We start from the raw sequence: 25712 nt of genomic DNA, 5'->3' as shown, positions 1-25712 counted from the left end.
CACAAGTTTGAACTGCGTAGATCCACTTACATGTGGATTTTTTTTTTTTCCAATAAAAGCCACAATCAGTGTGCCTGCTTTTCCTGGCTCCCTTTCTACCTCCTCCACCTCTTCAGCCTCTGCCACCCCAGAGACAGCAAGACCCACTCCTCCTCCTTCTCCCCCTCCTAGGCTTCAAGATGGGCAGGATGAAGACCTTTATGATGAACCATTTCCACTTAATGAATAGCAAATATATTTTCTCTTCCTTATGATTTTCTCAATAACTCTTTCCTTTCTCTAGTGTACCTTATTTTAGGAATGTAGTATATAATGCATATAACATACAAAATGTATGTTAATTGACTACTGATGTTACCAGTCAGGCTTCCGTTCAACAGTAAGCTATGAATAGTTAAGTTTGGGGGCAGTCAAAAGTCATACACAGATTCTCAACTGCAAGGTGAAGTGGGTGACCCTAACCCCTGTATTGCTCAAGGGTCAAGTCCACCTTTTGACAGCAAAACTCAACCAGCCTACAGATAACTGGGCAGGTCAGGCTGGGGCAATTTCTTTCTCCAGGAAGAATGAAGAAATCATTAAGAGAAGGAGGGGGAGAGAAGGACTTGTAAAGAAGCGCTTACTCTGAATAGGGGTGGAGAAGAAAGGAAGATGAGAGGATACAGCAAAAGGACCAGGTCAGACAGTACCAACAGGGAGTCAGCCTTGGCCTGAGTTGGCACCGTCCCCAGCTTTGCCAAGTCCTGCCTTTCCATGAATACCCTTCACGTCGGCTGTGTTGTCTCAGCCTTCTTTCCTATTCTCCCGACTTGGCAGAAGGTTCATCTTTATTATTTTAAAACTTTGCACATGCAGCTAATATCAGGGCATTCCAGCTCCAAGACTGTGCCCCAACCACGGTGACCAACCTTCCTGGCTTGACACGGGCTAAGGAGCTTCCTAAGGACCCAAGATGTTCAATGATAAAACCAAGAGTTGCAGACAAGTCTGTAAAAGTTGGTAACTCTCTCTCTGAATTTCTTCTATGGTCCTCTGCTCCCACCAGCCATAAAGACATTTCTAATGAAGTCAGGGCAAGAAATGAACTACAAACTAAAAGTTCTAAGTATATAAGTAGAAATTCGGGCAGAAGGGGTGGGGTGCTTAGGAAGCCTATGCCACCAATAAGCCTTATTTACTAAAGGGAGAAAATGCCTACAGTGTATAAATCCTATAGTAACTGTTAATCCTCTCCAGGAATGAAATAAAATAAAATAAAAAAGAATGCAGCTGATAAATTACTTACCGAAAATGTAATGCTCAAAGCAGTAACCACAATGCAATAATTACAGGACTTGATTAAACATAAAAATAAATCTGCCTTTTACTTCTCTCTCATCCCATTAGTACATACAATGAAAGGAAAAGCCTTTTTAAAAGGTACCTCACGGCCAATTTTTTTCTCCCTTAATTCTGCATCGTAACAAACAAAGGTAAAATCAAAAATCATGCAAGCGGTGAAGTAGAAGCTTTTTCCTATTATCCTTGGAAGGATGAGGACAGTGCCAATTAAAAATATGTTCCCATGTAGCTTTCAGAAAATGCCTTTTTTTTTTAACTCCTTGAGAGTGGAATGACTTATTAAGAGAAAAATCACAAAGTATAACAGCTTATAAATCATCAATATTTGGAGAGAAATCAATCCATTTGTCTCAATTTAAACATATGGAACCTCTCCTAACCTCATTGATGTATGTAAGTTTCTCTGTTCATAAAGTGTGAAATGAAAAGGAGTATTGAATCTGTAAAAATATATGCTAACAATGTTGCCTTTCTTAAGGTAACAAGAAAAAGTTGGATAATTCAATAGAAAATGGGCAAATTAAGTTATTTCTGCTTTAAAGGAAGAATGTGGCCCCATTTTATATGCGTGTGTGCAAGTCTCAATGTGACTTTTTTCCCTCCGTTGAGATACTTGACTTTGATTTTATTTTTATCATTTACGCTATGAAATGCCAACACCATGCCATTCCTACAAAACAGGCTTTTATCCATTTTTTTTAAGTCCACGTTCAAGTTAGAAAGTAAGTCATATCGCCAGATCTCGTTTTGTAAAGGTTGTACTCACCACAGGCTTAACACAACGGTGGGAGACAGTGTGGAAGGGATCGATAAAGTAGTATTACCCTTTGTGATGGTGAGGCTCTGCAGGACGTTCCGGCTTAACTCTGCTGTCTGCCCTAACACTCCATCCTTACCCACTGGGAGAGTGCACTAAAGCACAGTTACAGACCAAGAGCCCCGACCAGGATGAGAAACTCACTTCCTTCACCTTGTTCTGGAGCCTCTTTAATAAAGCCAGAGAAAATCTGGACGCCTTAATGTGGAGTTTCCAGTTTGAAAGCCAAATGTCTAAACACCCTGAAGTCTGAGGGCATAGGCCTTGACATTCAGACAGGTGTATGCATTGTCCAAGACGCTTCATTTTGACAGAAGGCCTCTAAATGCAGAATTTCTTCAATCTCAACTTGTCACTTGTGATTTTAAAAAGCCAGCTTTTGTGATTGCAGGGATGCAATACTGCAATGTAATGAGTTTATATTAATAGCCTCCTTCACTTGCCAAGTGGACTTAGGGAATAATATGTTAAATTTCCCTCCAAGTTAAATGTTTATAATTTCTCATTTGTCACTGTAAGAGTAAAATTACAACTCTATGGTTATGAATGTTACAAGGTCTGAGGATACAATCATGCTGTTACCATTCATGTTAATAGGCGGCAGCTGAGGCTGCTCAGGCCTGAGACTTTGAGGCTTTGCATGTTTTACAGTAGGGGCCGTATGGACCTGCTGTAGTTCTTCTTTTCTAATAAGAGTACTGAGGCTTAAATTTAATTAAATAGAGCACACTTCACTATTCAGGCAAAGTTAATGGTAAGTGATACAGATTCCTCTATAGGGCCTTATGACAATACAACTGATTTAAGTCCTTTCCCGTGTCCCTATTATCTTTCGGGCCACATTTCAACTGCTTTCCTTGACACGAATATGGGTAGCCACCTCCCTCCGGTCCTCTCTCCCATCAAATATGCCTCTCATTGAAAGTGAACTTTATCTGACTGAGTCTTGACACCCATCCTATCCCCTAGGATAAGACCAAGGCACTTCTCATTAATCTATTGTATCTTCTAATACCCGATCTAAGAATTGTCATTATTTGACAAAAGCCAACAGAAAACCTACCATGGAATACATGCAAATAAATAAGGATGGGTCTGCAGAGAACTGTGTTTTCTGCCTCTAAGCAAATTGCCCCCAAGCAAATTGCCCGCAAGGGATTGAAATTCGGGTTGAGTGTAACATTTTGGGACTCAAACAACTGGCTTTCTCCATCATCATAGATCTTTAAAGAAGTAGTTTTGGATTTCAGTGTAATTACTTATTTCCCTTACTGGTGATTGTTCTGGAGTCTAACATTTTATTCTTATATGTATACATGCCTCAAATAATGCTGTACTACATAACAGCTAGCCGTTAAGTACAAATACCATTGTTAAATCTTTTAGGGTTAGGCTGCCAGGTGAAAAACTGGAGGAAAACAGCCCTCTTTAACTCGTAGAACAAATTTATTTCCCCTTTTTCTCAACTTCCCTTGATTAGACTATACCTGGTTCTTATTTTTAAAACTAAAAGCATCATTAATGTGATTAAATGAAGGGCCAGCGGCCATAAGTCAACACCGTCAGCAATACTAGGAACTTGGAAAAGCTTTGACATTGCGGTTTTTCTTTGTCTTGTCCCAGATAAAATTCTTAGGTCCAGGTAGTACCTAAGATCTCTGCAAGTGAGATCCTATCCACCATCCCCATCCAGATTAAACCCCCGGGGGCACACAGAGACGGCTTTATTTTCCATCCCAATAGGTTATTTTCTGCTTAGTTATTAAATTGATATCTTTTTCATAGTTTTTGGAAAATATAAAACTACACAAAAGGCACCTTACATGGAAGAAACTGTTATGAGCAAGAGTAAACCCGGTCCTCAAGGGGCATAAAATCTGAAAGAGTAGAGAAGTACTACATATAAATGGTTATAATTGAGGCCACTGCAAAGCACAGAGATATGAAAGTCAGACAGCATGATTCATGAGTGTGATAATTCTATGTTACTTAGAGGAAGCATAGGATTAATCCTGCTACATTTATACCTTCCGTTCAAAGTCGGTGGAGGAATAAAATAAGATCACAACTGCAAATGCTTCCGATAATATGCATTTAATAAATAGTATCTATTTCATTAATTAAAGTTACTGAATGCACGGCCCAGTTAGATAGAATGATAAAATGACAGAGAAATCTCAGTGAGTTTGGGGGGCTTAGCCCTACCTGGCTGATGATTCAAGAAAGGCTTCACGGAAGTAAAGGGCTATGTTTAGACACGAAGCACAAGTTGGGTGAAAAAGAACAACAGAAAAAGTTTCAGACACACACAAAAGACACATTCAGAAATAATTGGGTTAGGCAAGAATGTCAAGTTCCTACAGAGAATATTCTAGAAGATCAGCTCGAAAGACTAGGAGAGAGCCTCAATGAGGGAGTATCATCAGGGATTTGCTGTTGACTTGAAGTGCAATGAGGATTCTGAATGTTTAGAAATTCACTAGATCTTTGTGAAGTAATCTGGTAACTTTGTGGAAAGGTTTTGAGAAAGGTCAAAGATATAGCCAGGCACGGTGGCTCACTTCTGTAATCCTAGTACTTTGGGATGCCAAGGCAGGTGAATCTCTTGAGGTCAGGAGTTCAAGACCAAACTTGCCAATATGGCGAAATCTCATCTCTACTAAAAATACAAAAATTAGCCAGGTGTCAATGGCACACTCCTGTAATCCCAGCTACTTGGGAGACTGAGGCAGGAGAATTGCTTGAACCCAGAAGCCAGAGGTTGCAATGAGCCAAGATCTCATGCCACTGCATTCCAGCCTGGGTAACAGAATGAGATTCTGTCTCAAAAAACAACAACAAAAGAAAGACCACAGACCACAGATAAAGAGGTGGAAGCACTGTGAGAGTTCAGGCCAGAGGAAATGAGGGCTTTTTATCAGAATGATGATAGAATGAATGATAAAAATGATGGCGGGGGGGAAACATTGAAGACTGAGAAAATTCAGTAGTTGGCAATTAATTGAATGTGGGGTACAGCAGAGAGAGGAGAACAAATTTAAAAGATTCACATTTGAAGTCTCATGACCAAAAAAAGTGACAAAATGTTACACACAAAAAAAGTAATCCTTGCTGGAGATGATATAGGCTTTTCAGTCACATAAGTTACCTTGGTTCTTACTAAATGTGTTACATCATTTGAAAGCTTAAAAAATCAAATTGTGTTACCACTAACCATCTGAAACTAAAATTACTAACGATATAAACTTTCAAATAAATACACCATCTATGATGTTAACATGTCTCAGGGCATATTTCGAATCTGAGGAATATGGGCACTATTTCTTGAACAACAGAGAAAAATATTTAAAGTATTTTTTAAAGGACAGAGACATTCAGTACCCCATCTTAAATCAGCACCCCACAGGGATGTCTGTGTTCCCTTGTTCAGTGCAGCAGTCTTCACAATAGCAAGATACAGAAATGACATCAGTGCCTGTAAATGGATGAATGGATAAGGAAATTACGGTATCTATAGTGTGTGAATATATGTACATATTCAGTTTTTAAAAAGAAGAAGATACTGCCACTTGCGACAACACTGATGAATCAAGAGGACATTATGCTAAGTGAAATTAGCCAGACACAGAAAGAAAAATACCATGTGATCTCACTTATACGTGGAATCTTAGAAAAAATAAAAGTTGAATACATAAAAACAGAGAGTACAACATGTTTTCCAAGGGCAGGAACAACAGAGAGAAAAGGAGAAGTAGGTCAAAGCATACAAACTTGTGATTATCTACGATGTCTGAGTCTAGGGAATTAAGGTACAGCGTGGTGACTATTATTGATAATATCGTATTGCATAATGAATGCGTAAAAGATAGATTTTAGGTATTCTTATCTCTCACACACAAAGGTAATTATGAAGAGCGATGAATATGTTAATTTGCTTGGCTGAAGTGCTCATTGTATGTATATGTATATCAAAACTTCATATTGTATACTTAAAATACACAAAAGAAAAGTAAAACAAAGCAACAAGACATCTAGAATATTTACATTGGGTACAAGATAAAACTTTGCCACATGTTCATTCGACTTATTAACTACTGTTCTTCAGTATTTGATGAAAGTCTTTAATAGGCTGATACTATGTCAAACAGCAATATGGGAAATAAGCGCACTGGAGAGAGCCCCAAAACAAATCTACCACATAAGAGATGGTGTTTGCTTCATGTGACAGGGAAAATTAAATCTTCATGCCTACGTAAGTGCATAAGAATAAGCACAAGCTGAAGGTGCATTAATCTCAATCACTGTTTATTTGTGGGTGTTTAGATGTATTACATGCAGGGTATGTTTCCATTATTGTTGTTTTGAATGAAACACGCAGAAATTCATTGTGAGAAAACCAGGGAAATAATTTTCTCAGTTGCAGAACTCCAGGAACAAGGGAAAAAAAACTGCAAAACTCAGTTCACATTACAGCCTTGCACACATACCTCTGTCTTTATTTCAAGGGAGTGGAAAAAGGAAATGAAGAACAAATTGCTCCCTCAAATGTTATTAATAACAGGATTTCTCTATATTATTATATATTTTATATTAAAAATCACATAAGGATCATTCTAAGAGATTAAGATGCCTGGAAACGAATTTCAGCAAAAAAGTGGTTAACATTCATCATTGCCTTTCAAAACAAAATTGAATTCTACTTTTATCTGCAAACTTCCCACTGCAATATTACTTTTGTTTATTTATTTATTTTTTTACATATATAGCCTGCAACTTACCTAGGGCACTATTTATCATCTGGACAACCTAAGCACACCCTACACACCCACACACATACACACACTCAAATCACCTTGAGACAAATGAGAAATTCTCTCTTGGGAAACTCAAAACTGTATTAAAATGATAAGCAGCTAGTTTTCACTCTTCCTTCATTAACTTAGGCAGACAAGTGTGATGTACACATACCAAAAAAATCAAGGTTCCAACATGCTCCCGGTCATAATAATCATCTTTGCTTCCTCCAGTCCTCAAAATTTGTTCATTTTTACAAAGGCATTATAAGCTGTGATGGAAAAAGTGGTACCCAGAGGAGACTTCCAATTATCCACACAGGTAGCCTAGCCCATCTGGGAACCTCAACAGGTATAGGTCAGGATTTAAGGATTCAAAATAATTATTGCAAAGGAAGAGCTTGAATGAGTAATTTCTCGTCGGTGTTCTATTGACAGTAGTAAAGCAGAGAAAGGGGAAGCAGGAAATTGGGGTTTAGAAAAGTAGAAATAACACAGTACGTAAGGAAATTCAAGTTTGCCAATTGTTTTGTGCAGGTGGCCTATAGTTTTAAAAAGAGCACAGTCCAAGGTAAACTGTAGCAATTATGCCTCACGGGTATCTGTGTCAGAACAACATATGGGTCACCTGCTGTAACTATTCACACTTCGGAATTCTGACCCTAACACAGCAGTCCTAAGTAAGAAGGAATTCCATTCAGACAGTTAACATGTATATTTCAGGTGCCTTTTGTATACAGAGTTTGGGTGAAGGATGTGGTAAGGCAGAGAAACACACAGAAACTTTAGACCCTGCTTTAGATTTTAGCCAAATTCATCCAAATGATTTTTGAAAGATAATATAGTAAATAAAAAGAGAAGAGACTTTCCCAGGGATTTCTACTGAAACATTTAAAAAGTGAAAGTTCATTTGAGGCCAGCATGAGCAACTCCGTAAGACCGAATCTCTATTTAAAAACATAAAACATAAATATCTAGGCATAATGGAGTGTTCCCATAGTCCTAGCTAGTTGGAAGCTCAGGCAGGAGTATTGCTTGAGCCCAAGAATTACAGGCAGCAGTATCACTGCACTCCAGCCTCAGCAACAGAGTGAGACTCTGTCTCTGGGAAAAATAAAGATGAAAATAAAGAAAGAAAAAACATAAAAAGCTAGAAATAGGCAGTTTCTGTCCTGAAACCACCACTATTCCATCAGGGATCCAGTCTTAATATCAAGGCCCGTCAAGAGCTGGGACTTTGGAGTCAGAAAGCCTGGGTGTCAGTTCTAGCTCCCCCACAGCAAAATGAATGGTCTTAGGCAAAACAACCCATAACTGAACCTTAGGTTCCAAATCCGAAAATGAAAAAAAAACTGAGTACAGTTGTTGGGGGTTTAAATGAGATGCCTTTTCCATTAAGTTTATCCACCACATTGCTTGTGAATAGATCACACGGATTCCAGAATATAAGGGCACAATTTTCTCAAATATCCTCAGGAAAAAAAAAATCACCCCTTTCAAATATTCACATTGCAGCATCTCTTGCAAATGTTCCATTTTGGACCCAGTATTGCGTATTGCTCTCATTTGTTGGGTTACTGTTCTAACGGTTGTGACTGTGTCACACTGGTTGTTAAACATTTGAACACCACTCCTGCTGTCTGGAGAGGACACACTGGCTTGTTATGACTTCAACCAATGTTAGTTTGGATGGTATAGAGGTTAGCCTATCAAAAAGGAGGGAATAACATTGAATGCTGATTTTGTCATGATCCATGCAGGGTAGAATGTCACATTCCCAAGTGCCAAGCTCCCCTGGATCCATTCCCCACCTTTTTCTGCTCTGCTCTGCTCTGGGTGGCAGGAAGCTGAACCTGAGATACCTTCACATACCCTGTGAAATCTTATTGATTCAGTCAATGGAACACAATAGACGGAGTTCAGAAGGCCAAAGAAGAGAAAGCCCAGGGTATCTCTTCCCAGTTGATCTTCCTCTCCCTCTCGGTCTCCCTTGGGTCTTCACAGTCTTTCTTGGAAGTGGCTATGCTCCTCTCCAGCAACATTCCTGTTGAGTAGTCCATCTTTCATAGCTCCAGGTTGCAAAACGTCTTGGGTAATATAGTTGTCTTCCCTTGGTTTTTCAGTCCTGGAGGTGAAAACAGCTGCTTCATGGTTTCCCATCCCTGGGTAGTTCACCATTCCTGGTCAATTCCCTTAACCTGCCTCTACCTTCATATGTATTTCCTTTGTTAATCTCTCTTCTGTAAAACCCTTTACAGAAGTGCGCCCTCTGTTTCCTGATGGGCCCCTGCCTGATCAAAGTAATTAAATAAGCATTAGAATGAGTGGTTATGTTATGAGCTCACACACATAGGCAGGTCAGGAAGGACTTCACTGATAACATAGCAACCAAAGGTTCCAGGAAGTGACAGAAGGGGCCATTCGGCTACCAGGGAGAGCAACTGTATATGGATGGTGAATACCAAGTGTAAAGGTAGAAACTCATTTGGGATTTTCAAGGCAGGGAAAGAGGCTAGTGTGGCTGGAACGGAGTCAAAGGGGCAACAGTCATTAGCAATTCAGTTGCATTAAAGATATGGCCCGAGATGCAATCACCCAGAGAGAGAACACAAGAGAGAAAAGCTACAAAGACGCATGACAGGGCCGTGGAAGGGAAGAGACTAGGCCAGCCCCCAGCAAAGGATACTGAGAAGGAGAAACCAGAGGAGAATCAAGTGTGATAACCAAGAAGTCAAAGAGAAAAGAGTTTTAGGAGGAGTGATTAACTGTGTCAAATCCTGGGGTAGATCAAGTAAGATGGGGACTGAGCACAGGCCACTGGATTTAGCCATGAGGTTCACGGTGGACCCTGACAAACACTGCTCTGGTGAAGCATTTGGAAACAAAAGTCTTACTGAAGTGGGTTTAGCTGAAAACGAAGAGAGATTAAAGATCAACTTTGGAAAGCATAAATTAAACCAAAGTAAAAACAAAAAACTGACCTAATCTTCTGTCAATGGATTTTTATGTCTTGACATAAAATTCCCAATGAGAGTGTCATATAGAAACATAAATATGCTGTGTCCCAAACAACTCACACGATATGTGATGTGCCATGCAAATCTGTTAGATAAATTTTTAGTGACTTTCAACAATATATTAAATATTGTAAGAGGAATATCACTATCCCAGAAAGCGTATACACTCAATTTGGCAAAAACAACTTTTTCTTTTGTCTTCTTATGAGGAATTTCACACACACATACACCGTACCTAGCTGGCATTTATGCAGGAGTTGGCTATGCTGTATCTGAGATTCAAACAAAATCCTATATTTTGAGATTGACCTGCAAACCAATGAAGCTTGACTAGGTTAGAATAGAGGTAACAACTTGATCGTACATTTTTCCCCCGAGAGGGAATTCAAAAGAAACATATTTGTTAATCCTCCTACCAGGAAATCTATGGTATGTTGATCCCTTCTTAAAAACAGCCATAGGCTCTTCTCTAGGGGGAGGAAATAAGATTCCATGTAAACACTCCAGCCAACAGATGTACTTGTTTCACGTGAGCAGGAGTGTGTGTGAGCTCTTCAGTGGGTAGGCGGCACAGGCACTGAAGGAGACATCAGGACTGACCACACCTAAGGAACATGGCTCAGTGGTATCCTGCCATATGTCTGCATACTTTCCATGGTGTGGTAATAGATGGCCCTGCCTGTCAAGCGCTGTGAAGCTTACATCAGATACATATAAATCACTTAGACAAGACTACCCTTTCACAGAAAGCTCATTCCTGCAAAAGAACAATTGCGTCAAACAAATGCATGGAACGACAAACACCATGGCAAGAGGAAGGCCCAAAGAGGAATATGACCTATTTTGAGATTTAACTTTCAGAAAAATAATTTATTTATTGTGATAAAGGGTAACATTTTCTTCATGGAAATGTCAGCATGGGCAAGTGGAATTTCAATGAGCACAGCTACTATTTATTGAGTGCTTACTATGGTCTATGCACACCGCTGAGTGTGCTACATGCGTAGTCTCATTTATTTCTCAAAATGACACTGGGAGGACAGTATTACTGCCCTGATTATTTTACAGAGAGAGAAACAGAGGCTTGGGAGTTAAGTGATGTGCCCAAGGTAAGAGATCATACATAAGTGAAAGAATTGGGATGTGACCACAGCAAGTTGGGCCCCAGGACTTACAAAAGATAAAATCACTAAAATACCAGCTTATATTTAATGAATACTGGCCATGAAGCATAACCTTTACATGGAGTTTATTTTCATGTTTTTCTTTCCACAACTATCACTATCATCCCGTTTTACCAACGAGACAATGAAAACATAAAGAGTTGATACTGATCACCTTGGTGATCTATTGCCAGTGGGAAAACAGAGCTACAAATTAAATCCCATGCCTCTGACACCAGAGGAATCACCATATCTCTCTGTATAGACACTTCTATTCCAAAGATTAATTTTCTGTTATTAGTAAATCCAGGCATCAGGCTGGATGCGGTGGCTCACACCTGTAATCCCAACACTTTGGGAGGCTGAGGTGGGCGGATCATGAGGTTAGGAGATCGAGACCATCCTGGATAACATGTTGAAATCCTGTCTCTACTAAAAATACAAAAATTAGCCAGGCATGGCGGCGCATGCCTGTAGTCCCAGCTACTCGGGAGGCTGAGGCAGGAGAATTGCTTGAACCCATGTGGCAGAGGCTGCAGTGAGCAGAGACTGCACCACTGCACCCCAGCCTGGGTGACAGAACAAGACTTCATTTCAAATAAATAAACCAATAAACCCAGGTATCATTTTCAAATATCAACAAGCATTCATTACACACTCAAGATCATCAAGACCTTGTGTTGGCTGCTACAATTGAACACAAAGAAGCGAAGTTCCTTCCATCAGTAGCTGTAAAATAAGTCTGGGGAAACAACGAACAAAACCTTATGGAAAATTTAAAGTTGAATTCTGTTAAGCAATTTCTCTTACGAAGCAGAAGACAGCACAAATATGTGATGATTTGAATGGAAAGGACGACTCAGAGGATGAAGACACCTTTGGCATGTGTGGTACCACAAAAGTTTCAGGATGATGCTGGTATGGGAGGAAATAAAAGGACTCGTGAAGGGTGGCGACAGGATATGGAGGAAGACAGTAGACAATTTTTGCTGAGATAGCTGGTAAATATAAAGAATAGTGAACACCAACTGTATCGAGTTGGAGAAGAGCTGGCATCTCAGGCAGAGTTTGGACTGTATTTTGTGCATTAAAAGACATTTGACCTCAGGTGTGACATGATATAGAACACTGCCTGCAGAAGATAAATTCGCCCTTCTAGGTAAGTATAAACAATTCAAACTTATACACAGAAAGTAAATGAAGCTATAACTAACTTGAGGTTGATGTAAGATTTTTCAGAACACCTATGTGGCATCTACTGTCAGCATGTTTATGCTTACACTGAAACACAGGCAGATTGATTTTCCCTGATTAAGACTGCTTCAGTCTGGTCTGATGAGTAAATATCCAAAGCAGCCACATGCTTAGCTGCCCTCCCTCTGCAATTACTACCTATTTTTTTTCCCCACTCTTGATTTGAAGTGTGGGTCTCAATTTGTAATTCTTAACTTTTCAGAGTAGGCACACATGTCTATCACTTGATCTTGTAATTCCCCTGCTGCTTCTAAGACGGATGGTCATTCATTCATTCATTCATTTATTCATTCACTGTGTGTTTTCTTAATACTTACAAAGTGCCAGGGCAGGTGCTAGGCTTTGGGGATGCAAAAAATAAAATGTCATCTCAGTGTTTAAGGAGCTCACAATCTGCTTGAGGAACACAAAAGAGTGAGACAGCCACAATATGTTGGCTGAAGTCTGCAAAAGTCCTACATATAACGTGCTATGTGATCACACATAAGACAGTCTTCATTCTGCCTGGTGCATCCTGGCAGGCCTCCCAGAGATAGGAATTTTTAATGCGAGTTGTGAAAAATGAGTAGTCATTCTCCAGGTGGCTGAAAAGGCAAAAGCCATTTCTAAAAGTGGGTGAAGAATATGGAAACACTTGGGAACGTGGATAACTGCCAGAAAGAGTGATCCAGAGCTGAGTGTATGACAAGGGAGGGATCAAGAGGGATCGATGCTGCGACGTGTTAGAACTTGATTCAGCAATCCCATTTTCAGTTTAGAAACCACACAGAGCATGGCCTGGGGTGTGGACAAATGGGAACTGGCCATAATAAAAGTCACATACATCTTAGAGTTATTGTTGCAGAGATAATCTAATTTTATCTTGCGAATTTCTCTATAGTCTCATAGACAATTGAAGACACCATGGTTTGTCAGAATTTAGAGGTGGAACTTGCTGATCCAAAGAAAACTATGCCTTTGTGTCTTCCCAGCTCTAAGTCAATAATGTCAGCTAAAGAATCGTCATCATACCTCCCTAGATGTTAACTCTGACAACTCATCAGCCAAGCATTTTTCTAAGACAGTCATCCAGGTAGCCACAGCTTGAAAGTGAAGAATTGAGGAGAAAGGTTTGATCTTGCCGATTATAGGAAATTTGGGGCCAGGTTCCAAAGCATGGCATGGCTTTGTTCATCTAGCCCCTGGAATGTGTTTTTAAGCACATGGTTATGCTGATCCCAGGCTCTGAGGATCACCCAAGGTAGGTTTGAGATTCCTGAGAAATATATAGTCTCTAACTCCCTGTGTTCTGCACTCCACAACAAAAGAATGTGACATTATGAGAATGGAATGTTATAATATTATTGAGAATTAGCAACCTGGGTATTTAGAGATCAGTAAAAACAAGGTTAACAAAAATAATGAATGCCAGATATTAAATGACTTCTTTATAATTGCTGCTTTAATGTGTTATTTAAAGCACACTAGATTTTGGCTAAAAGGGTATATAAAGGTGTAATTTAAATAACTTTTTTTTTTTTGAGACAGAGTTCCGCTCTTGTTGCCCAGGCTGGAGTGCAGTGACTCAATCTCAGCTTACTGCAACCTTCGTCTCCTAGGTTCAAGTGATTCTCCTGCCTCAGCCTCCTGAGTAGCTGGGATGGGATTACAGGCATGCACCCCCATGCCAAGCTAATTTTTTTAAATTTATTTTATTCTTTTATTTTTAGTAGAGATGGGTGGTCAGGCTCCATGTTGGTCAGGCTGGTCTCAAACTCCCAACCTCAGGTGATCCACCCACTTCGGCCTCCCAAAGTGCTGGGTTTACAGGCATGAGCCACTGCGCCTGGCCTTAAATAACTTTTTATAGGGATGACCCCCAAACTAACTAGATAGACATTTAGAACTTAAACTAGGCAAACACATAATAAACTTCCCTTTAATATATATTTCACAGTTTAAAAAATGCTTTAACAAACTTAATTTTGCCTGAAGCTCTTAACAGTATTATGAGCCAGAAAGGACAGAGTCCCACACCCAGCCTACCTGAACAGACACAGGTAATTGATGCTACTTTCCAAGCACAGGTTATAAAACTAGCACAGATTCAAGATGTATTAGGGGCCAGGGAAACCAAGTATGCAGGCATTGACTCTCGGCTTCATTCTGAAGACCAAAAAAATAGAGCATTTAATTCTTATCTTACGATCTGAAAGTTTGTGTGTGAGAGTGTTTGGTGTGTGCAGGTGTGTCTGTGTTTGTATATGTATGTATGCCAAATAATGTTTTATAAACACAAGCCTGGCCTGTGGGCACAGAATTTAAAAAATAATAACAGTAACAGCAGTGGCTTTAATTTGATATTTGAACCATCATTCACAAAAGCTTTCCCTATTCATGACCTAATTTGAACATCCCCCTTCAGATGGCCTTATGATATTTATATATGAGAATATATGAATATTCATATGAGAACATTGAGGTTCAGAAATTTTGTTCAGGATTTTGCAGCAAGCACATGACAGAAGCAATCTAGAATTCTGGTTGTTGAATATGTAGCTCAATGTCAGTACCATCATATCAAGAAAATTTCCCAGTCCTCACAAATTGTAGACTTTATCCCTCTCTTAATCAGTATTTATAGCTTTCTGGATGCATAGCCATCATCTTTTATAAAAGGTATGATTATTTGTACACGTTACTTGTCTTAATTTACCTTGATCTTATTATACCTTAATCATAACTTGATCATTTGTGGTCAGAATAAGATTTCTGTGTATTAAGTGTCCACCAAACCTATCTTAAGTATCCTCGAGTTGGTGTCTCGATCTTGTGGAGGGGACAGTTAGTGCTGGTCAACATTGATGTCCTCTCTTCTTTCTGGTCACCCCACCAGACCATATACTCATGTCAGAGATTCGGCCAATGGAACCTGTGTAGAAATTGGGCCCCGCTATTTCCACACTGAGCCAAGTAAGAAAATCATACCATTTATAATCCTTACTCCCCTTTTCTAGCCACCTACTGAATAGAGAAAACCCCAGGGACCTAGAGAGGGATGGAGCCACAAGACAGAAGAAACCTGGGTCGCTGCATGACTCTGATGGGCAGAACCCATTCCCTGGCCAATGCTTCTCTCTGCTCCCCACTCCCACCAGTGTGCATTGGAACTGTATAACATGAGCAAGAAGCAAACCCTCATTATTCAAAGCCGTTGAAATTTGAAGGTTACTTATTACATCTGCAGCCTACTCAGACTAATACAACTCCCCATTATAAGAAGCTAATATCTACAAAGACGTAATATTTAACACACTCCAAAAGAGCATACATTGTAAAGCAGTTTTAATAAGTTATTTCCTATTGCTGAACCTGAGAACACTTTTTTGGGGGAAAATAATCACAATGCTCTACTTTCGAATAAAAACATAATCATGATTTTAATGATCAAATTCTTCTATCGTCATAAACTTTAGGTCATGATAGATAAATTATGTGAAGTACACATTGTAATATAAGACTACCATCAAGATATTCAGGACACACTAAAAAGCAAAGTATGATTTGGTTTGTGAGGCTCGACAAGAAGCAAACACCATCTCTGCTTGCTGAAAAGCTGCAGAGGCCGGCAGGAACCCACGCACCTGGGTCTTTTACCTTTACCCAAGAAAGGAATAAAAGGTCAGACGATGACAACTGTGTCCTCAACAGCCAGGCCCCAGGAATCAGTGGCTTTTGATGACGTGGCTGTGTACTTCACTAAGAAGGAATGGGGTATGATGGTGCCTGACCAGAGGGCCTTGTACAGGGATGTGATGCTGGAGAACTGTGAGGCTGTGGTCCTTGTAGCAGTGCCACCCACTTCCAAACCAGCTTTGGGCTCTCATCTGGAGCAAGGGAAAGAGCCCTGTTCCACCCAACCACAGGGAGTCCTAAGCAGGAGGGACTGGAGAGCAGGCTTTATAGGACACTCGGAACTGAGAAGATATACTTACTTAGCTAAAGCAATGTTATGTGTAATAAAATAAAAATTCTTCAAAATCATCGATGCTGGGAAGTCAGGAGAAAGGCTTAATTCTTGACATTTAAATACCAGTTTTCCAAGTCAGGAGTTGATGTAAGAGGCACCTTAAATGATGTCAAATGCACATTTTCTTTTTCTGTAGACTAGTTTCTGTAGATTTAATGTTTTTCATTCATTAAAATAATTCATTTTGATAAAAAAAAAGCAAAGTATGGACAGACAAATCTAATTTAAGTTCATCCTGCTGAGTCATTCGAGATTCGAAATATCTATCTATATAAAATGAACATAATCCATTAGCATCAAAATAACAAAGTTCTCCAAATGCAGAGGAGTCTAGTTCTGCTCATGACTTTTATCAGCATGACATGAGGCTAATATTCATTTATCAAACAGTAAGGGCATTGTTTTGCACTCAAATAATTATCAGTTAATGAAGCTTAAAAAAGATCCTCTCACATCTAGATTGAATTATTCTTTCTATGGTGCTTACCCTCATATTCTTAAATACTTAATATGTTCTAATAGTAGATGAGGTCAGCTTATGTAAGCTCAAAACAATAGGAAACTTTAGCCTCAGAACATAACAGCAAAAATATTAGAGCACATTCATTCATCTCAAAAATTGAGTCTAAAATTCCAGACTTGGCTACATGCCTTGACATCTATAGTGAAGCTATATCATTAGACGATCCCTCATGTCCTTACAGTAAAATGGGAAGTCCAAACCACTCCATTTGTTAGAAGAGAAAACTAAGGGTCTGAGAGGTAAAGCAGCTCACCTACTACTGCATAGGAATCTGGTCCTTGACTGAGAAAGATGTCTTCCAAATCTCATTTTGGTGGCTTCTTGTCTTTGTGCCCTTTTTTCCTGCTCTGTCTCATTCACAACTGAGATGAGAGACGTTCTTATTTCAAGCTGGGGTTCTTGCCGCACTAGCACACACAGTTTTCTGATTTGGAAAAAAAGGGTTTACTTTTTCTAGTACTCTTAATGCAATTGCACTCACACACTAAAGCAGAAGGCAGTGGATGTGCAATTGCAGGAAAACCCTGGAATTTCTCGGAAGGTGAAAGCTCGTGGAGGGCTCTGATATGAGCATGCAGTTCACAGAGGATTCGGAGACTGCAATTTTGCCTCGTCTTTCTTTCCCTCCAAGTCTCCAGAGGACTATGCCTATGGAGGCTGTGTCTACTGCAACCTTCAAAATACCTTTGTTTCATCTTATTATAGATACAGTAAAATACTCCAGAGACGAGGGACTTGCTGGGTAGCAACAGCCTGCTGGAATGAATGAAATAGCCAAATCTTCCCTGTAACGTTGTAGTCAGGAGCATCATAGCAGAGCCTGTGGTTACCATAATCAGCAGTCCCCATGGAAGAGCTGATTTAAAGTCCCAGGTGAAAGTGTTAAAACCCAGTAAAGCAGCGTGTAAAGAATACGATACAGAAGTCCAGATTATTCATAAACAAATCATCTTTTATTTCTCTAACATTACGATTCTCCAGTTTTCTCTTTCCAGGATATTTTGTAATCTGTTAAAATCATGCATATTTCCAGTAAGATCTCACTGTATCTGAGAGGAATGTGTATTCATATTTAGAAAGGTCGACTAGAGGCAGTGACTTTTGTGCTCACACCTGTAATCCCAGCATTTTGGGAGGCTGAGGTGGGAGGACCCTTTGTCAGGAGCTCAAGACCAGCCTGGGCAACATCACAAGACCCTGTCACTGCAACAAAATCCAGGTATGGTGGCATGCTCCTATATTCCCAGATACTAAGGAAGCTGAAGCAGGAGACCAATGGACCTCAGGGGTCTGAGGCTCCAGTGGGTTATAATTGTGCCACTGTATTCCAATGTGAGTGATAGAATGAAACCACCATCTCTGGAGAAAAAAAGGGGGTTACCAGACAGGAAGTGAAGAGGCCATTTATTTGGTAGTTCCTCTGAACAAAGGACTACCATTTTTCAAATCTAAAGTAGGCATCTCTACTGTTGGAACTCTGCTCCCAAATGTGTGTTTCATGACTAGACAATGAATTTGTAGCACATTCTACCCATTCAATTGACAGGTAAACTGAGTCAGCATTGAATGAAAATGCTTCACTTTAGTTATTGTTCTTAAAAATCACGTTTCTCAACAGCTTGAAATAATTCATTGGCAAGAAAAAGCTGAAATCTATTTTCTTCTCAAATAGTTACACACTTTTCTGAAATGTATTCTGTTTTCTTTATGGTAGGATTGGCCATGAGTATCAGTCTTCTGGAAATAAACTTTTCTTTATTTCAATTACAAAAAAAAAAATTTGTTTTGGCTTGAAGCTCTCTTCCCTCAGTCCCAGGATTTTTTTTTTTTTTTAATTTTGGGGTGGGGGATGGTGTCTTGCACTGCTGCCCAGGCTGGAGTGTAGTGGCATAATCTCGGCTCACTGCAGCTTCTGCTCCTGAGTTCAAGCAATTCTCCTGCCTCAGCCTCCTGAGTAGTTGGAACTGCAGGCACACTCCACCACACCTGGCTAATTTTTGTATTTTTAGTATAGATGGGTTTCATCTTGTTGGCAGGATGATCTTGATCTCCTGACCTCCTAATCTGCCTGCCTCAGCCTCTCAAAGTTCTGGGATTACAGGCATGAGCCACAGAGCCAAGCGTCCCAGGGAAATATTTTTCATGAAGAAGTAAATGGACTTTAGAGAGGTATGAACGACTCTCTATTTAAAATTCCGAATAGTGCATTGGCTCATCCACCCAGCTCTTGCAAGATTGACCATATGTGAAATTTGAATGTAGATTACAGTGTTTCAATTTAACAAGATTAAGGTGTGATTACATTGGTTATTTTGTAATTTCATACTTTCTCCATTAAGGGATGTTCACATTTAAGACCATTCTCCGTCATTTTTAATGCATACTGAAGTGGAAAAAATGCCTGCAGTTTTAAGTTATTAACCATTTAACTTTATTTAGTTTGTATTTTCTACTCTGTTGCTTTAAAAAATATATGCTTGGCCGGGCGCGGTGGCTCAAGCCTGTAATCCCAGCACTTTGGGAGGCCGAGGCGGGTGGATCACGAGGTCAAGAGATCGAGACCATCCTGGTCAACATGGTGAAACCCCGTCTCTACTAAAAATACAAAACATTAGCTGGGCATGGTGGTGTGTGCCTATAATCCCAGCTACTCAGGAGGCTGAGGCAGGAAAATTGCCTGAACCCAGGAGGCCGAGGTTGTGGTGAGCCGAGATCGCGCCATTGCACTCCAGCCTGGGTAACAAGAGCGAAACTCCGTCTCAAAAAAAAAAAAAAAAAAATATATATATATATATATATATATGCTTCTCATATCTTCTCCACAATAACATACATTACATTCTGTTTAACTTTCTTTAACTTCAGCATTCTAACCTTGATTTCCTAAGACATTACCCCCTCCCTGGCCCATATTCATAGTTGAAGAAGAGGGAAAAAAGCCTAAAACTTTGAAAAGATACTAGAATATTTAAATCTAATTGGCTAATAGATAATTGGCTAACTTCTATTTCCCTACTTCCTGGGGATAAGCAGGGTGTCGTTGAGTGACTCTCACCCTGGCTTCTGCTGAATACTGTGGTCCCACAAGATATTATTTACATGCAAAAAAAGTAAATCATGGCCAAACACTGGTGGGAAATGCTGCATAGCATATTAGTTTCTTGGAGAGTCACAATGCACATTTGCATATTAAAGTCCCTGGGATATACTGCAGAAAAGAAATATGTTCCATTTTCTTCAAACAGTTGCATCATATCCACAATTTATTTTTTTTATATATATTTTTTTCACAGGAGCATCTTGGAAATATTGCACGTTTGGTTCCAGACCATCATAGTGAAGAGAGTGTCACAATAAAGCAAGTCACACAAATGTATTGGCTTCTCAGTATTATATAAACTGGGAAACGTTGCCCAGATCCATCAGAGGCATCACTCCCTATGGTAGCTATAGCCTTAGGAAATGTATTTCTTTATATATATATATTTATATGTAATTGCACTTTAGGTTCTGGGGTACATGTGCAGAACATGCAGGATTGTTGCATAGGTACCTACATGGCAATGTGGTTTGCTGCCTCCATCCCACCATCACCTATATCTGGCATTTCTCCCCTTGTTATCCCTCCCCAACCTCCCTATCCCCCAATGTCCCTCCCCTATTCCCCCCCAACAGACCCCAGTGTGTTATCACCCATGGGCAGGTGTTGAACAATGAGAGCACATGGACACAGGGAGGGGAGCATCATATCTACAAATTATTTGAACACAGATCCCTTTTTATTCTTGACACACTATTAAGGTTCCTCAGGACACTAGTGTTCAAGATACACAGTTTGGAAAAACCAATTCATATTGAAAATACATAGGTTTTAGGGTGTATTTTTAAATCTCCAGCTTTGATGCTTATAAAAGGTTTTAGGGTATATTTTTAAATCCCCAGCTTTGTGCGACTTTGGACAAGTTATCTAGCCTCTCTGAGCCTCATTCCAATTTTGCATTCCAACCAATATTTACTGAGCCTCCTTGATGTTCTAGGTTATGTTAGCTAGGGATGAGGGACATCACAGTAAACAAAACTGGCACATCCCATCCTCAGGTAATTCAGGGTCAGGTAGAAGAGACAGACAGTAAACAAATACATGTATAATTAGAGTGTTGATAAGTGCCAGTGAGGAAAAAGAATAAGTGGAGGAGATAATTACAGGAAAAAGCCTGAGTAGATTGAGTGGGCAGGGAAGTTCTCTGAGGAAGTGACAATTAAGCTGAGGTCTGAAAGAGATGTAAGATCCAGGAAAGCAAAATGTGTCAGTAAAGCATTCCAGAGAGCGGAAAAAGCAAATGCACGGGCCCCCAAAGTGGTCTTGCAGGCTGACTTCCCTTAAAGGAGAAAATATGAATCTTAGAGACTACCAAGGTAGGTTGTCCTTCGTCTTGTTGCAAGAGCTTGTATCTGAGGTGCAGCAAAAAGGCCAGTGAGGCTGGAGCACAGCAAGCCGGGCTCGCTGTGAGTGGTAGGGGTCACTGAAAGCAGCAACACTGGCAGCGGCCAGACCTCCATCCTGGGGACCAGAACCCATGTGAAAGGAGTCTGGACTTTAAGTGCAAAAGATGCTGGTGTGGCATATCTGATTCAGGTTAACACAGGATCATACGTAGAAACAGGAGTCCAGTGAGGAGGTGATTTCTAGATAAGAAACAGATTCAGATTCCTCTTCTACAAAACTGGGCTATTAACTCTTAACTCATATTGTTATAGAAAATCATCAAAACTTGGAAAACAGCTTGGCACAGAAAAGATGCCAAAATAGAACTTCCTACTCCCATCTCTTTCCTGAGACATAGAGCTCAACTATCTAGAGACTTCCATATGTCTGGATTGACTTCCGCCTTTGAATCTTGTACATTTCACCCTGCTTTCTGAATGATAACCTCTTGGGACTGTTTGTAGTTAAAATGGACCACATTGTAAATAATTTCAGAGAGAATGCCCTCTCTATTCTACCAGTCCTCTCCAATGACAAGTGAGAGCAGGCACCATCAGCCTTTCTGCATGAATTCCGTATTTCATCATTGGCCATGCTTGGATTCAAGTGTGCCTGTCTATCCAAATAGAAATGAAATGTTCTCTTTTGGGGGAGGGCCAGAACCCAGATGAAAAATTACAAAGCACCCCCTAAAAAGAAAACACCTGTGCTGTTTGGACATTTAGCCTTTATTTTATTAAATGATATTTTTTAATTTAAATAGAAAAGTTTTTAACTGATAGATAAAATTTTAACTGACAGATAAAATATAGAATACACTGCTTTGACGTACATATACTTCATGTATATATGCAATAAATAAATTGCATGGAAATGAAGGAATACAGGGGACGTTGTGGATTCTAAGAGACTTTAAAGAATGCAATGGGGCCGGTCACAGTGTCTCACGCCTGTAATCCCAGCACTTTGTGAGGCCAAAGTACACATTGTGGAATGCTTAAATCTAGATAATTAGCAAGTACATTACCTCACATGGTTATTTCTGTGGTGAGAGCACTTATTCACTCTCCTTGCATTTTTTCAGGAATACAGTATGTTCGTCATTAACTATAGTAACCATGCTATACAATAGATCTCTTGACTTATTCCTTCCGTCTAACTTTGTCTTTTTTAAAAGTCAAAACAAAACTTTACAAAAATGACCCAATTTATTTAACAAATAAATTGCATGGAAATAAAAGAGCACAGTGGCTCATGCCTGTAATCCCAGCACTTTGGGAGGCCAAGGTGGGTGGATCACCTGAGGTCAGGAGTTCAAGACCAGCCTAGCCAACATGGTGAAACCTGGTGTCTCCTAAAAGTACAAAAATTAGTCATGCATGGTGGTGCATGCCTATAATTCCAGCTAGTCGGGAGACTGAGGCAAGAGAATTGCTTGAATCCTGGAGGGGGAGGCTGCAGTGAGCTGAGATCGGGCCACTGCACTCAAGCCTGGGTGACAGAGCGAGATGAAAGAAAGAGAGAAGGAGAGAAAGAAAAGGAAGGAAGAAGGAAGGAAGGAATGAAGGAAGGAAGGAAGGAAGGAAGGAAGGAGGGAAAGAAGGAAGGAAGGGGGGGAGGAGGGGAGGGAGGGAAGGAGGGAGAGAGACTGCTATGGATTGAATGTTCATTTTCTCCCTAAAAATCATATGCTGAGGCTGGGCGTGGTGGCTTGAGCCTGTAATCCCAGCACTTTGGGAGGCCAAGGCAGATAGATCACAAGGTCAGAAGATAGAGACCATCCTGGCCAACATGGTGAAACCCTGTCTCTACTAAAATACAAAAATTAGCCAGGCATGGTGGGATGTGCCTATAGTCCCAGCAACTCGGGAGGCTGAGGCAGGGGAATCGCTGAAACCTGGGAGGCGGAGGTTGCAGTGAGCTGAGATTGCGCCCCTGCACTCCAGCTTGGTGACAGAACAAGACTCCGTCAAAAAGGAAAAAAAAAAAAGTTGTCTGTTGAAACCCTAGTTCCAAGGGAATAGTACTTGGAGATGGGGACTTTGGGAGATAATTAGATCATTATTTATTTATTTATTTATTTAGGTTTTGAATTCATATTTATTGGATTCGGAAGCCCATGTTCTTCCCCAGCAACACACCATCACTATTGCTCCAAAATTCTACCGTCCTCCAGCTGCACAGCCCAAAGGACAGGTCACTTGCCATCACCACTGGTGTCTCACTGCTCCTTGGCACACATGACATCTCCCAAGTGTCACTCATACAGCACCAGGGCCTGGGCCCAGACCCACGGATTCAGTAGGCACCAGGCCCAGAGATCTCATAGAGGGATTTGTAAGCTTTGCACCCTTGTAAGGAGACATGAGAACTTACATGTGCGCTCTCTCTCTCTCTCTCTCTCTCTCGTGAAGATATAATGAGAAGATGTCTTTCTGCAAACCAGGAAAAAGGTCCTCACCAGACTGCACCAGATCAGCTGGTCCCCTGATCCTGGACCTCCCAGCAGCCTCCAAAGCAGTGAGAAATTATGGTTTTTCATTTAAGCCACATAGTCTATGGTGTCTTATGATAGCAGCCTTGACTGACTAAGACAAAGACCTGGACCCCAAACAAGCCAATCTAAACTACGAGGTCTAGGGATATGCCCTGGGTGATAAAAGCAAGAAGGCAATAACGTGAAATAGAAAAATGTGGTGACTTTGGGGAAATGGGAAGGGTTGGGGTAGGAAGGAACTTTTAAATAAGAGTGGTGAGGCGCTGGCCAAGTCTTATTTCTTGACCTGGTGTCAGCTGCAAGGGTGCCTGCCTCATAATAACTTAATACTTTGCACATTTGTTTATTCAGTGTCCAGAGTTCTATATCTGTATTTTCAGTGACTCTATGTTTTATTTTAAAATAAAATGATTACAAGGAAGATATGAAAGAGCAAACAAATATAATAATTTTTACATGTCAAAATGTAAACTCAAATTATTCTAAGCCATGATACAGATTTTCAAAGTAAAAGAAAGAAACATCTTGAGGTTCACAAAATGAGTGGAAACAATCCAAAATGGGAGTAGTGATACTGTAATACTGCCCGATTTTCTGCTGAATTTTTCTCTTCTTTCTCATTGGACACTATAAATAACTAATTACACTTATTTCATTACAGAGTTCAATTAATTTATATGTTGCTTAGCTGCTCTCAAATCTCCAAATTGTAAGACAAAAGGATAAATTAAATGAGCAACAGAAAAGCATGCCTGTTGCTAAAACTTTTAACGTGGATTATAAAACAAAGTTCACTTCCAAAACACACTGGACAATTAATTTTTAATTCTTTATTTTAATTTCTAAGTAGTAATTCTGCTATGTAGTTGATGGGCTTTGATATGGCAATAAATAATTAACAATTACAGGTCTTTTGTGTTCATAGAGATATAAAAATATCTTCCTCCCGAAGCTGTGGTTTTCCCAGACATCTGAAGAGAACATACAGGTCTAAAAGTCCTTACTGACTAAAACAGACCTTCACTTGTGGGAAGTTTCCAGGTTCTTTTATCATCTCATCTTTGGTTATTAGAGCACAAATTCTTTTCATACCCTCCCGATGTAATAATACGGTAGAAATTGGAAAGTTTCACATTTAAGTAAGCTACTAAAAAATGTAAACCATTGTTACCTGGCCAGAAGGAAGCAGGCATACTTTAAACGAGGGGCTTATCAATAAACACTTATCAACAAACAAACCTCCTTCATTTCTCTTTGATTTACCCTGTCTTGGAGCTGTGAGGTATTTTTTCATCTTCGTCAAGGAGGGGATTTAAAACCTAAACCCTGAAGAACAGTAGCAGGATGGAAGGCATTCTTTGTACAAGGTAGAAGGAGCTACTGGGGCTACTACATAAGATACTTTTCTACTGTAACAGATTGCCAAATTACCACAGCATCAATTGGAGAGTCTACAAAACTGCTTTTTAAACTCTGAATTCTGGGATATGATGAACCATACCTGCATGAAAACAAATGGCAATGCTTGGTTCATAAAAATAAAAAATGTGGATTTGCAGAAGTTGGAAATACCACAGTATTATGTAAACAACAGGTCACCCTGTTTTACCGCTTCCTCTTCTCTCCCTTAGTATTAAACGCCTTTAGAATATACCTTATTGAAGATGTAGATATTTCGGAGACAACTGGTGCCAAGACTAGACACTTGGACACAAACTTCTGGTAGTCTGGACAAATTTTTTTTTTTTTTTTTTTTTGAGACAGAGTTTCACTCTTGTTACCCAGGCTGGAGTGCAGTGGTGCGATCTCGGC

General features: G+C 40.0%; 2 protein-coding genes and 1 long non-coding RNA gene across 9 annotated transcripts in view; 2 read left to right on the top strand and 1 right to left on the bottom strand.

The window, feature by feature from the left end:
- The window catches only part of TENM2 (teneurin transmembrane protein 2), a 1289478-nt gene that overhangs the window by 1074052 nt on the left and 189714 nt on the right, over positions 1 to 25712 (bottom strand). The gene's annotated exons all lie outside the window — the stretch shown is intronic.
- LOC119472117 lies at positions 12094 to 15816 on the top strand. Its single transcript, XR_005201228.1, has 2 exons — positions 12094 to 12290; positions 15382 to 15816. It is a non-coding gene; the product is annotated as an uncharacterized LOC119472117 (long non-coding RNA).
- On the top strand, positions 15932 to 16585 carry LOC108308600 (KRAB domain-containing protein 1-like). Its single transcript, XM_017534471.2, has one exon. The coding sequence runs from the start codon at positions 16054 to 16056 to the stop codon at positions 16390 to 16392; it is 339 nt and encodes a 112-aa protein (XP_017389960.1). The 5' UTR covers positions 15932 to 16053; the 3' UTR covers positions 16393 to 16585.

Source organism: Cebus imitator, unplaced genomic scaffold (genome assembly GCF_001604975.1).
Source record: "Cebus imitator isolate Cc_AM_T3 unplaced genomic scaffold, Cebus_imitator-1.0 Scaffold86, whole genome shotgun sequence".
Lineage (NCBI taxonomy): Eukaryota > Metazoa > Chordata > Mammalia > Primates > Cebidae > Cebus > Cebus imitator.
The sequence above is the reverse complement of the archived record's forward strand: the minus strand, read 5'-3'. Positions and strand labels throughout refer to the sequence as shown.